Below are 14,680 nucleotides of genomic sequence, written 5' to 3'. Positions count from 1 at the left end.
GAGGTGAAGAGGGGTGGAAGGGGCAGGGGGAGCTGTGTGTATAGTGGAAACACACGCTGTCTTAACACAGTGTTTTCAGATATTTTCATTGTCAACATAAACCCTCTGATCACAACTCTGCTGGTATTTTTGAATGGAAACACAAGCCATATTAATTTTCCTCTATCACTTGGAGTCTTCCCATAATGCCCGTCTCTGTTATCCGATCCGTCGGCGAGGATGAGATTTTTAGGGTAAATACTTGTATAAAGTGAGACTTTCCTTTCCAGATCACACTTCATCACATGGATGATAAATAATATACTGGTAATATTTACTCTGGTCGCTGTAAAGCGCCTCTATTATGAGAATACAGTTGAATGTTTGTTTTATGTACGTGTTTTGGTCATTTGCCATTCTTTACACCATAAGCTAACATTCACTTCCTTGTTGTTGGCATATTTTCAAAATTTGATCCCAGGGGCTTTTTTGACTTTCCTGTAAGTTTTTTTTTCTCCGCAAAATAAGGGCGGTGGGGGGGGGGTCTAGAAAATTATAACTCCGCTGAATCTAGTTTTAATGGCCTGTCCTCTATCTGGAAAAAACATGAATATGTTACTTTTGACATATTGCACCGCATGAATGTTTTAGCGGATGAGGTTCCTGGATATTATAAACTCTATGAGTCAGTGCCACTCCTCTTCAACTGTGCAATTTGCATTTGATGATAAAAACCACAAACCACAAGACTGGTTGTCCTTTGGAAATGCTTGCAGACCACATTCTGACTTAAAGCAGCATTTAGTTCCTAATTATACCCTGCTCTGGTCGTAAGCCTGAAGAACAGCACTTTTGTCCTTGATGGAAACATTGTGTGCAGCTCTGAGAGGCAGCATACATCTCATGGAGTCCAGATAACGGTGAATGTGTTGTTCCCTAAATTAAAAAGGAATATTTTTTGGGTTATATAAGTGATTTAATACACAAAGTATGGGCCTTTCCTCCAATAAAGCAATACAAAAGCAGCATTTTAATTTCATCAGAAGCTTAAAAACTACTAAGGGTTATGCAACAATCAGAAGCACTGCACTACACATTTCATAATATCTTAATGGATGTCACAAAAGTGTCAGCTAATCACACATGGGGCAGACCACCATTGCAGGACAATCACTCACACACCATGTAAATATAGTCATTTTATATATGGGTTATGTAGATTATGAGTTAAATATATATATTTTAAAGTGGATTTATAATCCCCTCCCCCAGATGTAACAGATCGTGTAGTACTGTAGCATTAATGGCATATGATGTCCTCAGTCACAGCTTGGCTATATCAGCAGTAATCCTCTACTGTAGATCACAGCAGTTCAGGGAAAAATATGGGATAATGTCGGTGTCCATATTTGTGTTAAAAAAAGGATAATTTATTCATGTTTCCCATGTGTTCGTCAGTACAGGAATATTAGAAACAGTACCTGTCTACTACTCCCCCCCACACACACAAAACATTCACATATGTTGAAAATCTGGCTTCAGCCAATTCAAAATCATTATCTGAGTTTTCAATTTGTAATAATGAACGAAATGTCAAGTTTGTGGGTCAAATGACACAGCTGGAAATGGTCCGACCTAGTAATTTTAAAAGTGAGACAGGTGAGGTCGCAGAAAGTAGGGCTCTACAATATTTATCAAGGTGGACAGCAGGTATGTTCTAATGGATTCATCCATTTTTAAATGAGACTTTCACCAAAAATACATTCTGCCGTAAGAAAAAAAAAAGAAACCAGGAGGAGCCTTCACATGTCTGAAAGCTTTCCAAAGTTCATTTTTTCACACAAAGGGTTTCATAAAAGAATGATGACGGTGAATTGACTTGTCAGGTCATGTCTCAGCCTCCGTGGTTCAGGTCCATGATGCAGAGGTTTGTCATTCTAATCAACGTCTTCATCACTGACACTGACGTTTCTCTACTAGCTGCCAACTAATCCACTTCATTTCCACAACCTTGGTCTAGTGTTGGAGCACTGGATCGCACTCTCAACATTATAATGAGTTGGCTGCAGGGAGCGTTTCAACTCTGATTACACTTAGTTTAACATCACAGAGCCAGTGTCATTACGAACAATTTTGGATGTGACCATCATCAACCACCATTGAGCCACTATCAGCGAGGCTGCCCCTGTTTGTACAGTACACAGAACAGTGTGTTAACAACAAAACACTTAGCCTTCAAAGTACATTATCCATCTAACTAATGTTGTCATTTTGTTGATACTTCCAATATACAGTATTGTATTTCTTTTTTTTAAGTCAGTGTAATCAGTATCTTCCCTGAATTGATTAGCAAAAGTCTGAAAAACAACCAACCACACCCACAGGGGAGATTCTGCACTCTCCATCACATGGGGTTTAAAAGAGTCACTGCAACCTGATGAAACTGTCTTAATACGGTTCATACTGAATTATTACCTCTCATTGTTTTAGGCTGTTGTGCAGAGATGTAAATGAATGAGCAGATCCAGACCATGGAAATAATTCATCATCCGTTAAATTTTAAATAATATTCAGAATAATGTTTCTTTTATGTTATTTCCCCCCCGCTATTTTAACAGTTTCTAGCCCATGGTGAATCTAGTTAATTGAGAGAATAACAGGCAGATTGACAATGATAATAATCACAAATTACAACCTTACGACTGTCAGAACCAGAGATGGAGGTTCATCTTGTCCTAATGCAGTAATGTCTATTACCATCAGTGAGTAATTTGAACCACATTATGTTAAAACAAAAGTCAGTGAACCAGAGATGAACCAGAAAACTACATGGAAATGCCTGTCCCAAGAGGTTGCACACACACACACACACACACACACACACACACACACACACACACACACACACACACACACACACACACACACACACACACACACACACACACACACACACACACACACACACACACACACAGATTTTAGGTGCAGACAGTGACACAGTGGGAGCCGGTGTGCAAAGAATTTGGCCAGTCTGACCAGTAAGACTGAGCACAGTGAAGAAACACTTTGAAGTCGAAGGCCAGCGCGACACTCGTCCTGCTGACCTTACCACCCTGATGAAAATAATTCCCGCTCTAAGTATGTTGTGCACCATTACCGGTGAGAGCAGAACAGGACAGAGCACATTGACTGCAATCAGCGCGGCGTGGACGTAGTTTAACATCTGAGTGAAGGAGGAGCGGAACACTAAAAGGTGACGCATGTAGAGGGCAACACTTGAAGCAATCAGCTCCTTTTCCACTGTTAACAGGGCAACAAGCAGCCTGCTGCCCAGGAAAAACTAGGACAAGGGCACTGTTTGCATAACACCCCTAATTGTAACTTCCTTCCCGATAAAGCCTCCAAATTGTGGACTAATTAGGCACCACATAATCACCCATGGTGTCGCTCCCTGCTCGCTAATATTCCACCCTTCACTTTTTGAAGAGAGTGAACCTTGTGCAGATGGTCACCTTGAAAGAAGTGCTTCTCAACGGAGCTATTTTAAAACACAGAACATCACAGAGTTAAGACAAATAAATTATTATGAAAATACGTATCCACTCCAAAGTGTATTAATGCAGGTGAAATGCATCCAAATTAATTAAAATTATTCTAATTTATCTTGAGCTAAAGCTTGATATTTTCACTGAACCATGCATTGTCCTGGTGCAGAGAAATTAATAAAAGATGATAGAAACAACATTACTATGACCTTCAAGATGATATTAAAAATGTGCATATGTTGCGTCTTCCCCCAGAAGCACTGCCGTAAGGGTTGACATAAATAACATGTACCATAATTCTCCTCAGCATCATGACCACGTAAAGTGCATTTACACAGCATAAGTCCACTTGAAGTGCAAGCTGTTGAAGAAGATTAAATAAAAATCATATTCCGACTTCAATCGAGAAAGTAAAGTCAGGGACAGTTGCGCATTCTGTGACATTTCATCAAAGGTAAAAAAAAAAAAAAAAAGGTGGTTGATATTTAATTCATTATTTTAGATGCCACTTTTTCTGATGTTGCAAGCAGAAGCTGCTGAGTCTATAAAAAGCAGATCTCCCACAAATCTGATTCTATAAAGCCACTAAATGACACGCTGAGCCACTGCAGGATTAACTACAGAGTCAGAGACACATACAGTACGTACAGTACATGTAACTGCATTTGAAGGATTTCATACAGGTCAGAGACACAACTGTTAATGCACACAGCGGAGGATGAACAAGCTCAGACTGTCTAGTGAGGGAATAAAATGCGAGCACACATGGGCTGCAGTGTTAACGATATACTCCAACTGAGAGGCCTGCGACTGGCCTGTCAGCATGAGCTTTCCACTTTCCATTTACTACAAGGTCACTGGTGCTGAGGTCTCTGAACCATGTTTTTATTTGACTGAAAATGACTAGAAATCATGGGTAAAAGGCAGAGTCCATACAGCAAAAGGCAAACAGTGTGCAGGGAAGAGGACTTTGCAAGCCCATATCACACTGGCCTGGATGGTGAATGCAAAGCAAAACAAATTGTTGGAGTGAAGTTTCTTTGCACATCTAAAGCTGATGGTTAGCAGTCCTGCTTAATAACAAGAAGATTTTGTGTTTAAATTTTGATAGTGTAATGTACACTAATGGTTTAAATGAGTAGTGCACTGACATAGAACTGATCCCAGGCACATGAAAGGATCACGCGACCAGGATTTCGGAGCTTTCCCAACTCTGCATAGTTGTAAGTAATCCCTTGCAAATTTACCCCACACGGCACAACTCACCCTTCGTCACATGTGTTAAACTGACACCGATGGACCAGGCAGATAAAAAATAAGCTTTTTAATCCCGGAAATAAAATTCTCTCCTATAACACTGTCAGACAGACGAGAGGGGGAAAAAATCGGTGATCTCGTCTTTGTTTTATTCTCTTCTTCTTGGTTGAAACATGATGCCACTTTACCCATGAACCAACTTGGTCATTGGAAGTCTGATTAGTTATTATGCTACAGTAGTATAGGTTTGAGGAGAGATGAAGAGTTAGATGTTACCCCGTAATCAAGCTCTTTGGTCGTATGATTTCTCTTTCTCTGTCCCCACATTTCCTGTTTTCTTGATAGTCAATGGGAAAAGGTTGATTTTTCTTTAAATGCATTCATACTGACATACTGGAGGCGTTTACTGTTCACTCAATGTGCCTATGCACATAAAGAAATACTGACAGTTTGTACAAGATGATAATACTTAACCTTGGAATGAACAAGAAAAATAGAAAAGTGTTTTCACAACTGATATAACTCTAGAATTCATTATAGTGCACGCTGAATACAGATCCTTGACTAGCTTTTATTGGTCTTTAATGTGGTCTTAATGATGCTCATTACCCTTGAAGAAAGAAAACCTCATCAATAATAACACATCAAATAAGCCTATTCCGCACAGAGCTGTTCTCTGTCCAAGAGAACCCATGCCACATTACATCATCAATAAAAACCACTGCAGGAATAAGCCACAACCTCTACGGGGCATTTGAGTTCGAGAGTCACATGATCTGAGTGATAAATTATGAAACTACGGCTTCCTGTACGCTACATACAACAGCAAAATCTAGCCCCATTTTCAACATCATCTCTGTTCATTGCACATTTGTATGACTGGGTGACCAACACATGAACAGCGCAATGCTCTAATTCAATAACATGCTTTTGTTATACAGTATGTCCAACATTAAATATCAAATTTTATTTGAAAAATCAATTAGCTTAGTGCAAATGAATTCCCGGAATAAACCTGCAACAAAATTAGATTGACTTCCCTGACCTAATTAAGTAAAATGTATTCATTTATTTAGTTATTTTGTTAGTTAAATAACTGATTCATTCATTTCATACTGTCCACTGAACGTCCAGGGCCACAGGGTTTGTTGGAATCAGTCCGAGTACACACATCACCAGTCAACTAACAAGAGACAGTGAACTTTGACCGATGACCAATAACATCTTCTAATGTTGGAACAGCTCATGCGAAAAATTTGCCACAACACTCGGAATTAATCTGATCTAATCTATCTGACCTTTATCAATTAAAATTACAGTAGTAAATATCAGCACCAAACATTAATTGACTCCCTCCACGATAATGTGTTGTCATGTGGAGTTCTTTCCCCTGAGATCTGCTATAACTAACTATCATCATTGGCTTATGTGTTCAGTGCTGTGGAGCTAACACAAAGTTCAGCCAAACGTCGCACCATTATCTGAATTTGAAAATCGGCTGAGATTTCCTCTGTCCTGCAGTGTGAGGGTTTCTTGAATTATTGCTGGAAAATCTGGAGCTGTGAACTGCGTACTTACAAACCCATAAGCCTTGAGAGTTTTGCAATGAAACTAATAAAGGTCCTTTTAAGAAATCCAGCCTCCTCTCAGCCGTGAGCCATGTGCCAGGGGAGTATCCCTGCCCAAAATATGAGCAGCTTCCAAATCACAACTGGATCAAATGTGTGAAATCCTACGCTTCCTGCTCTTGATAGTTTAGGGAATTGACTGAACTGTCTACAAACTCAATTCTTGTTGCATTTAGGGGAGAAGAATGAGTCTAGAAGCTTTTGTATATCTGAAACTCAATCCCTTCACCAACAGTGGGGGTAGGGCTGAGCAAAACTGTTGCTCAATGGTAAAAGCGTCTACATAGCTGAGAATTTTCACATGTCAACTCAACTGAGACACTCTGGTATTCCAGTCATATTGCCTGCAAGGATGTCTGCATGCACCATAATATTGATACAGCAGGTGACTGATGAAAAAAGGACCACAGAGGACACAAACTCATCACAGCGCTGGCAATCAACGTGTGTGTTCCTGATTATTTGAACTGAATTATTCTGCTGCTCATCTGTCAAACAATTTCTTAGCCCAAGGTTTGAATACAAACAGTACTGGTATTGGACTATCCTCAAGACGGCAGAGGGCAGACCACCTTATCAAAGACTGACAAAGGAGAGGCGGCCTGTCACTCTGACATGTGTCCAATCTTTGACACACGACCACGGCAATGTTTAACTTTTCTTAGATAACCATCAATCTGTGCAAATTTGGAAACAGCCTATCTGCCAAAAATAGGGGGAAAAAAGAAGAAAACCTTTCATACATGACATGTCGCTTACAAGGGGAAAAAAAGGCTTGGGAGTGAAACTGTCACAGGCAGCATGAAATACTTCTTCCTTTTCCGCCACTGATGTTTGTCAGACTTCTTCTTGTTGGCATCTGATGCCTTGAAATGAGCTGTTTTAAATGCATCATTAAGTTGTCAAGGTTCCAAAAAAAAAAAAGGGGGGGGGGGGGCATAAAAAAAGTAAAAACGCTGCCACAAACTCAGCTACATATAGGTGTTAGTTGGATCTTTTTCACTGTTGGAGTTCACGGAGGCAGAGGCACATCATTAAAATATCAGTTAGAAGTGTAAGTTTTTCAGTGAGGTGTAAAAGTGGCATTGAGTTACACATACTCTAGCATTCTTCAAGTGGAAAAAAAAAAAGCAGGGGTCACGGTAAGTCAAGAAAACAAGCCCTTTCCTGAGTCAAACACAGCCATGGTATAACCTTACCATGCTGGTGAAACTGAAGACTCTCCTATTAACAGGCACATTATGAGTCTGACTCACAGGACCTCTAAAAACTTAGCAATGTCTCAGTCAATACAAAAAAAAAAAAAAACAGATATCCATGGAATGTGGATGTGTGAGAGCATTCAAGAAATTAGATTGTTCTGCACTTATCTCAGGAATCCTCTCAGCTACTGTAAAAGCTCTGCACACAAAGCATAATGATGTGTGTGTGTGAAGGATATTTCTCACTACAAGTTGCCTCTGTGAGTTCAATCCCATCCTGATCCCAGGAAAATTCAGAAAAAACATGTTAACCGACCGGTGACGACAGCAAAGTGACTCACAATCCGCAGCGACAAGCCCTGTACAGCAGCTGATAGAGCTGAGTTTCCACCTCCACGCTGCTGCTGCTGCTGCTGCTTAAATCCACATCACATGCTGCAACACTAAATTACAAAACAGGACATCCCAAATCTAGCAGCACATAATCTCATTTGGATGGAGAAATTGCATCCCTAACCAAGGTGGCTATAACTACCATCTGCGCACAACATCGCACCACTCTCCCACATCCTTCATCTACTGTTAACTTCCGTTGCCACACCGTGCAGCACATACAATTACAGGACACTCTTGAAGCTGAGAGCATAAACATGTCAGTTTTGGTGTGTTACACTGACTCAGTGAAGTGATTTTTTCATTTGCAAAGCGAGCGCTGTATCTGTGGACCATCTACACAAAGCCTCATACGCCCTATTGTTGAAGCACCATCCAGAGCACCATGTCAGAAAAGTGTGAGCACATTGTGTGATGATTGGTAATTTCACGCAGCAAGGTGTGCGACACACTTGTTGCACAGTATGACAACAAAGGGGGAAACTTGAAGAGACACATAGGGAGGGGATGGCAACAGAACTTCCTCTTTATCTTTACTTCAAATGCTGTCGCTTCAGCCCTGTAATTCTTATGATGGAGAGAGCAGTCTGAAGTGGAGCCGACATAAAAGCTTCTTACTGTGTCTGTGGAGTTGAAGGAGAGCAAACACAAATGAATAGGGCTTATGTTAAATTAGCTCTGAGGAGATCATGCATTTGTTTGATGCTCTTATCTTAGGAGAGCAATTTCACAATATGGAATATGGTACACTGACACAGAGATACTGGTGATGACACAAACATGTTATGATATCTAGTTTCTTCTGCCAGCCCTGCAATTTGATTCAACTCATTTGATTAAACTTATTTGATTTAACTTTCATTTCATTTAACCTCCACTTAGCCAGAGTAATAACTATGACAAAAACAATAAGCATTATACAATTCTCTGAACAACCAGATGTTATTGTGCATATGTCACTAGAGATAGTTTCAACTGCCTGTTTTATCTGTGAAGCTGATACTAATATATAATACATAATACTGAAAGTCACTTGAAATTCAGTTTATGATGAATTGATATCATTTAGACATTACATAATCTTCCCAAAAAACAAAATGAATAGCTTCAAAAGGCCGTATCACAGCATTGTAATGACGCTAATTGCGAACCCACATGCTCCTAAACAAACATTTTGTTTGTTTGTGTTGTCTGGTGTGGATTTGGGTGGATTCACAGGCCAGATGGCCGGTCCCCCCTCAGCTTGGTCTCCAGTTTCCCGCCATGCAAGAGCTCTCATCAACTGAGATGAAGGAATAATTAGCAATCCCCTCCATGGATCCTTAGCTGCTTAAAATAAACTAACTGGAGAAATTTATGTTGAACAAAATGAGAAAAATAAATTGCGTTATGGATGAGATGGCTTCCTTAGGGTTTTGTCTTTTGTGATTGGTCAATGACCAATGTCAATAATGGAAAGGCTTTGTGGAGCTCACAAATCCCAGTGGAGATGGGATGAAGCAAACATAAAAGCACACCACTAAAGAACGGCTAAACAGGAGGCCAAAATCTGTTCACTCAAAGAAAATAAAAACAAAACAAAAAAGTAGCAGATAACAACAAACTGAAGTAATTGATGACACCAAAACTGCACTTACAGTAATCATTGCTGACACAAACCTCCTACTGCTTCTCTTCTCCCTCTTGGGAGCAGTAAAGGTCACAATATGAATCCTGGTCTTGTGTCACACACACAGTATTCCCAAACCTGAGGTCTTCATAAAAATGACCTTTACATACATAATACATAAAATGTATACATGAAACAATACAAAGAACTAACTGATGATAGAGATTGAATAAGGAAATGTGGATATGGGGGTTCTCCCTTAATGAGGGGGATACGAGATGACACACAGCGGACAGAAATGCACACTGAGAGGAGTAAATTGGTCCTGGCAGGGCTTTGTTGTCCCTCTGTGTCTTAATGGGGACTGATAAGAAGGGGAATCAAGATCAAGGCCATGTCCACACTGTTTGAACTCGCTGAGTAAATACAGAATGAAGTAATGGTCACGTGTGCTGTAGGTAGCACTGTGCTGTGCAGCATCTCTTAATGTAAAGAATAAGAGCATCAAACGCACGTGATCAAACACCGAGTCAGTCAAGATGTTGCTTTCCAACAGATTATAGATTAATTTCGTCTCTGCTTGAACAATCAAGAGAGTATTTTGGTGAAGATGTGTAATTTGTTTTTGAATGTAAATGAATGAGTGTTGTGTGCATGAGAGATAATGAGACACTCCAGTTGGGGGTGGGCAATGTGGAGAAAGTGAATACCGCCCTAATAATTACAGGATTAGCAGAACAAACTGGTTAGAATTTCAGATTAGATCTTCAAAATAAAAGCATGAAAAGTTAAATTAGCATTGTGTTTTGATGCCTTCTCAGTATTCAAGTGTATATTTTGTGTCGTTATATGTTTATTATGAGAGACAGTTACAAAAGTATAAAAGTGAATAAAATATCAGCCACACACCACAGGGGAGGCTGCGTGATCTCTTACTGAGAGAAAGTTTTGTTAGATAACTCTGCATGAAGCTGCATGCAGCTGAAATATAATCAGAAGAGGCGATTGAACAAACTGTGGTCTCTGCAGTCTTGTTTAAATTACTCAATGAAAAGCAAACTTGTGGAAACCATTTAAGGAGATGCTTCATATCGTACTCGCACAGACACACATCCCCTCACAAGCTCAGACGGACAAAAGTGGAAAGAAATTATCATAAGTCACGTTGGGGATCTCAAAAATGAATTTCAATATTAAAGCCCATTTCACAAATGCACCAGCAGCTCATACGAATTAGTGAGAAGTTATCTGCTGCCCCTAATTACCAGAGACAGATTGAGATGAGATTATTCCGCACACTAATCTGTGTTGTGAAGTTCCAGTGAGAATAATTTGGTGGGGATGGATAAAGCTACTCTGAAAGGTTATTCCGAGGGGCATGCAGTGTGTGCCTCTCAGAGCCATTAGCTGCAAAAGGCTTTTTAATGATAAACCCAGGGACAAAGGGGAGGCAGCAATTTATTGTAAAGGAGATATCATTTATGTGCACTTAAGAGGGCATAATTTGCTGCAGTAACATGCTTTCTGATGACACTATGGACAACAACAGTGACCCTGTGGTTTCAAATTGATTTATCCTGCCTGTGGACATCAGGAGCTGTTCTCTGCTGAGACCGATACACAGAAATCTTACATAGGCATTTTAAGACTTCACTCCTTTTAGTTTCGCAGCATCATTTTGACAAATATGACGCAGGAGATCTAAAAAAAAAAATTCTGCCACATCGAGGAAGTGAGCCACTGTCTGCTAAACAAAAAAAAGGAAAAAGGAATAAGTTCTGAGCTAAAGTTGTCAACAGATATTTTCCACATCCAGTCACACTAGTCAAAACTGTCTTGGATTTTACAAAACATGACAGTCAGACTCACAGTGCTGTTTGGTCCAGATCTGACATAATATTTGGCCATGTCGGGCGGATACAAGATACAAACTCTAGAGCTCCCAGTGAAGATCCAGACACATGCAAGTCATCACGGACGAAAACACTGTCATGCGGTAGAAATTAAACACTCGCTGAGGTTCCTGAAAGCAGTGCTTCCGCTTAATAAATGTAATAACTGAGTAAGTCAGGCAGCCAGTCACACTGAACAAAGACTCAATGAGGTAGCGCTTTGTCTGTGAGCTGTCACTGCAGCATGCCTGCTGAGGAGTACAACACAATGGGGAGATTCCTGGTCTAGTTTTCGTATCTGCCACTTTCCTTCAGATAAAAAAAACAGTTCATGCACAAACATAATCAGCTCCAGGGCTGCGATGGTGAACGTTCGGATTCGTACAAGGATACCATCACTTACATGCCGAGCCCTTGCAAAGCGGCAAAACCCTGTAGTTTGACAATTGTGTATATGTCAGTTGAAAAAAGCAGTGTATTCTTTCTTTAAACAGAGACACAGACTTTCCACTCTTAGCTGTGGCTTTCAGAGTGAAATCAACGTCCCGTTTGGTCACAGTTTGGAAAAAATAAAAAATAAAAAATGACTTTTTTGTGGAGAGGACGACTAAGCAAACACCAAACTTAAAAAACGGGTAAACACCATTCACAGACAGAGCCTTTTAACGACTGAATGTTGAATCAGCTATAAATACACAGCTATGTTATAATTGTTTTCCTCTGCCATCTAAACCAATGAGCCTAGAGGTCCACTGCGGTACAGTGATGGACCACATCACTGGGAAAATGCACTGTACCTCAGAGCCTGGGCGAACTGCCTGTTGAATGCAGAACAGCCTCAGCCAAAACACACAGAACCAACTTGGTGCGCTTGCTCTGCTTGCACAGTGTGTGTGTGTCTGTCGTTGTGCGTGTGTAGTAGGCCTTTTGGATACAGCTATAGCTATATATTAGGGTGCAGTTATATATCACAATGTCAAAAGCAAATCATTACAGCTGTGAATTAGCGAGGTGAAAGTGTTCAGGTGCTTCTGTAGCTATGAATGAAACATTTACTCCTCCTCTGTGGCAGTGAGAAGTGCTTTAGTTCATGCGGATGGGAGCTACACAAAGCTATGAAACAATCCATAGTAAACACAATGTGCTGCCTATTACAGGAACTAGGTTACCAGCCACTGCTTTCCACAAACAGTCTGTTATTGTGCTGTAACTGTGGGAAGATGCATTTATTGGAACAAGAGTGTAATCACTAATAACGGCAGCTTGTTGTCTGCAGGCTTTTCAACCTCTGCAGTCCAGTTATGACACTGGCCGTGCATGTGTCAATACACAACAGTGTCTGCTGCAGCTTGAGCTCACATACAACCTACCATACACCATGCAACGCAGCTTGTCGTCTTCTGATCTTTTAAATCAGATTTGACTTTTCACACCTTAAACTACTCCAATCATCTTTTTTAAAAGGCTGCTTTAATCATAATTTGCATGACATCCAGTGGATTGATGTGGTAAAAAAAAAATCAAATTCAGATCTAGAGCATTTTCAGAAATTATCATTATGAAGGTTTTGGGTGATTACAAATCCAGGTTGCCCTCTTTATTTATGCTAAGGAGTTACAGTACATGTGAAGTGTGTGCAACAACAGCTGCTCCTCTGCTCCTTCTCTTATCATCTGTGGACCTTCACATGTTGCAACATCAATATAACATCATCACATATCAGTATAGAGATAAAATACATCAAAATGACTTACCAGGAATAAACTGCTGAGTAGTGAGATGAGAAGAAAGTCCAGATTGTGGAGCAGCGGAGCGGATCCCATCCCTGACTTGAGGCAACTCTACCTCCAAGGGTCCTTGCAGGGCTCGAACAGACGCTGGTGATGCTCAGATGAAATAATCTAATCTACTTAACTCTCCTCAAAGTAGAGAGAGTTGTGTTTTTCTCTGCTCCATCTGGCCTCTCGATGCTTATGGCGGCTCGTGAAATCATAACTCTGTAATCGCCTCCACTCTGCCCCCGATTTAATTTTCAAATAATCTACTATACGCTCAGGCTCAGCCCCCGCTCTCTGTATTTCTCTGCATCTGTCTTTTTTCCTCTTCTGAAATTACATCCACATGTCAGAACTATTTATGTCGCTCTCGCTCTGCGGTGGGAAGTTCAAATGATTCTTTGTAGGGAAGAAACCAACGCTGTATTTTTAGGTCTTTTAAATTTCCCCTCAGACTAAAACTTAAACACTTCAGTATGGAGCTGTGCGCCTTATGGCTTGTTCCAGTCCTCTCTTCCAAAATGTTAGATCAGTTAAAGAAAAAAAGATCAAGAAAAAGCCTGCAATGTGTCACTCCATCACCAGTCGCTGTTGAATTTCACAATTTGATTCCCTCTGACTCATGTCACCATCAACGTGTGGCTATCGTGCAGGCGTCAGGGAACCAGCAGGATCTCACACTTTGAGCGTAAAGCAACAAATAACAGTCTCTCCGCCGACTGTGAAATTTTACAAAGAAGAGGAAAGAAATAGAAACTGAACTTTTGACAGATCTGTCTACTTGGTTTGTGTGGACTGAGTCAACGCGCTGCTGCACTTCTCTCCTCTTTGGTTAAGCTTCTCTCTTTCGCTTATTAATGACAACACAACAGGGAAATCTGTCATTTATGTTATTTCCTGAAATTTTTTTGCACTAGAACGAAATCTAGCGTGGCAGTTACACAGCAGCTGAATGTATGAAACTCCCCAAAACGGGTTCTTGTTTTCCAAATGGTGATGTAAAAAAAAAAAGAAAGAAAACCGCTTAAGAGCAGAGAGAAAACGCCAACTTGGCTTCAAGGATCTCTACTTACTATCAACAGAGAACTCGCCCCTGACGGACAGACCACTCGCAAAAAGAAAAAAACGCCTGAGTCTTTCTGCACAGAGCAAAAGCAAAAGTTGAAGTTTCTCGTGTTGGAAAGCGTCTCCAGATGTGGCAGGCGGCAGGTCGTGTTCACTAGTGAGTATGTGGATGGAAAAGGGGAGGAAAGGGGAGGGAGGGGGGTGCGGAAAGGAGGCAGGTAGGGTGGAGCGTCAAAGCCTCTCATTGGTGCGCACTCTCTTACGTTGGAATAAACCACGACTCCGAAATGACATATTTTCTCACCCCTCAAACAAACTCCACATTGAACAGA

At 40.6% G+C, this 14,680-nt stretch overlaps 1 protein-coding gene across 2 annotated transcripts in view; it reads right to left on the bottom strand.

Annotated features, from left to right (window-relative positions):
• pth1r (parathyroid hormone 1 receptor) overlaps window positions 1-14,462 on the bottom strand; it is a 43,548-nt gene extending 29,086 nt beyond the window's left edge. The window contains exon 1 of one of the 2 annotated variants that reach the window (XM_083991968.1): window positions 13,263-14,462. In XM_083991968.1, coding sequence (XP_083848094.1) covers window positions 13,263-13,331 — 69 coding nt within the window. In that variant the 5' untranslated portion in view covers window positions 13,332-14,462. Of the gene's footprint in view, window positions 1-7,860; window positions 7,925-13,262 lie in introns of those variants that run through there. The other variant, XM_083991969.1, reaches the window with a different exon arrangement.
• Between the last annotated feature and the right edge of the window lie 218 nt (window positions 14,463-14,680).

This window comes from Trachurus trachurus, assembly GCF_905171665.1.
Source record: "Trachurus trachurus genome assembly, chromosome: 17".
Lineage (NCBI taxonomy): Eukaryota > Metazoa > Chordata > Actinopteri > Carangiformes > Carangidae > Trachurus > Trachurus trachurus.
This window is presented reverse-complemented; position numbering and strand designations above follow the sequence as displayed.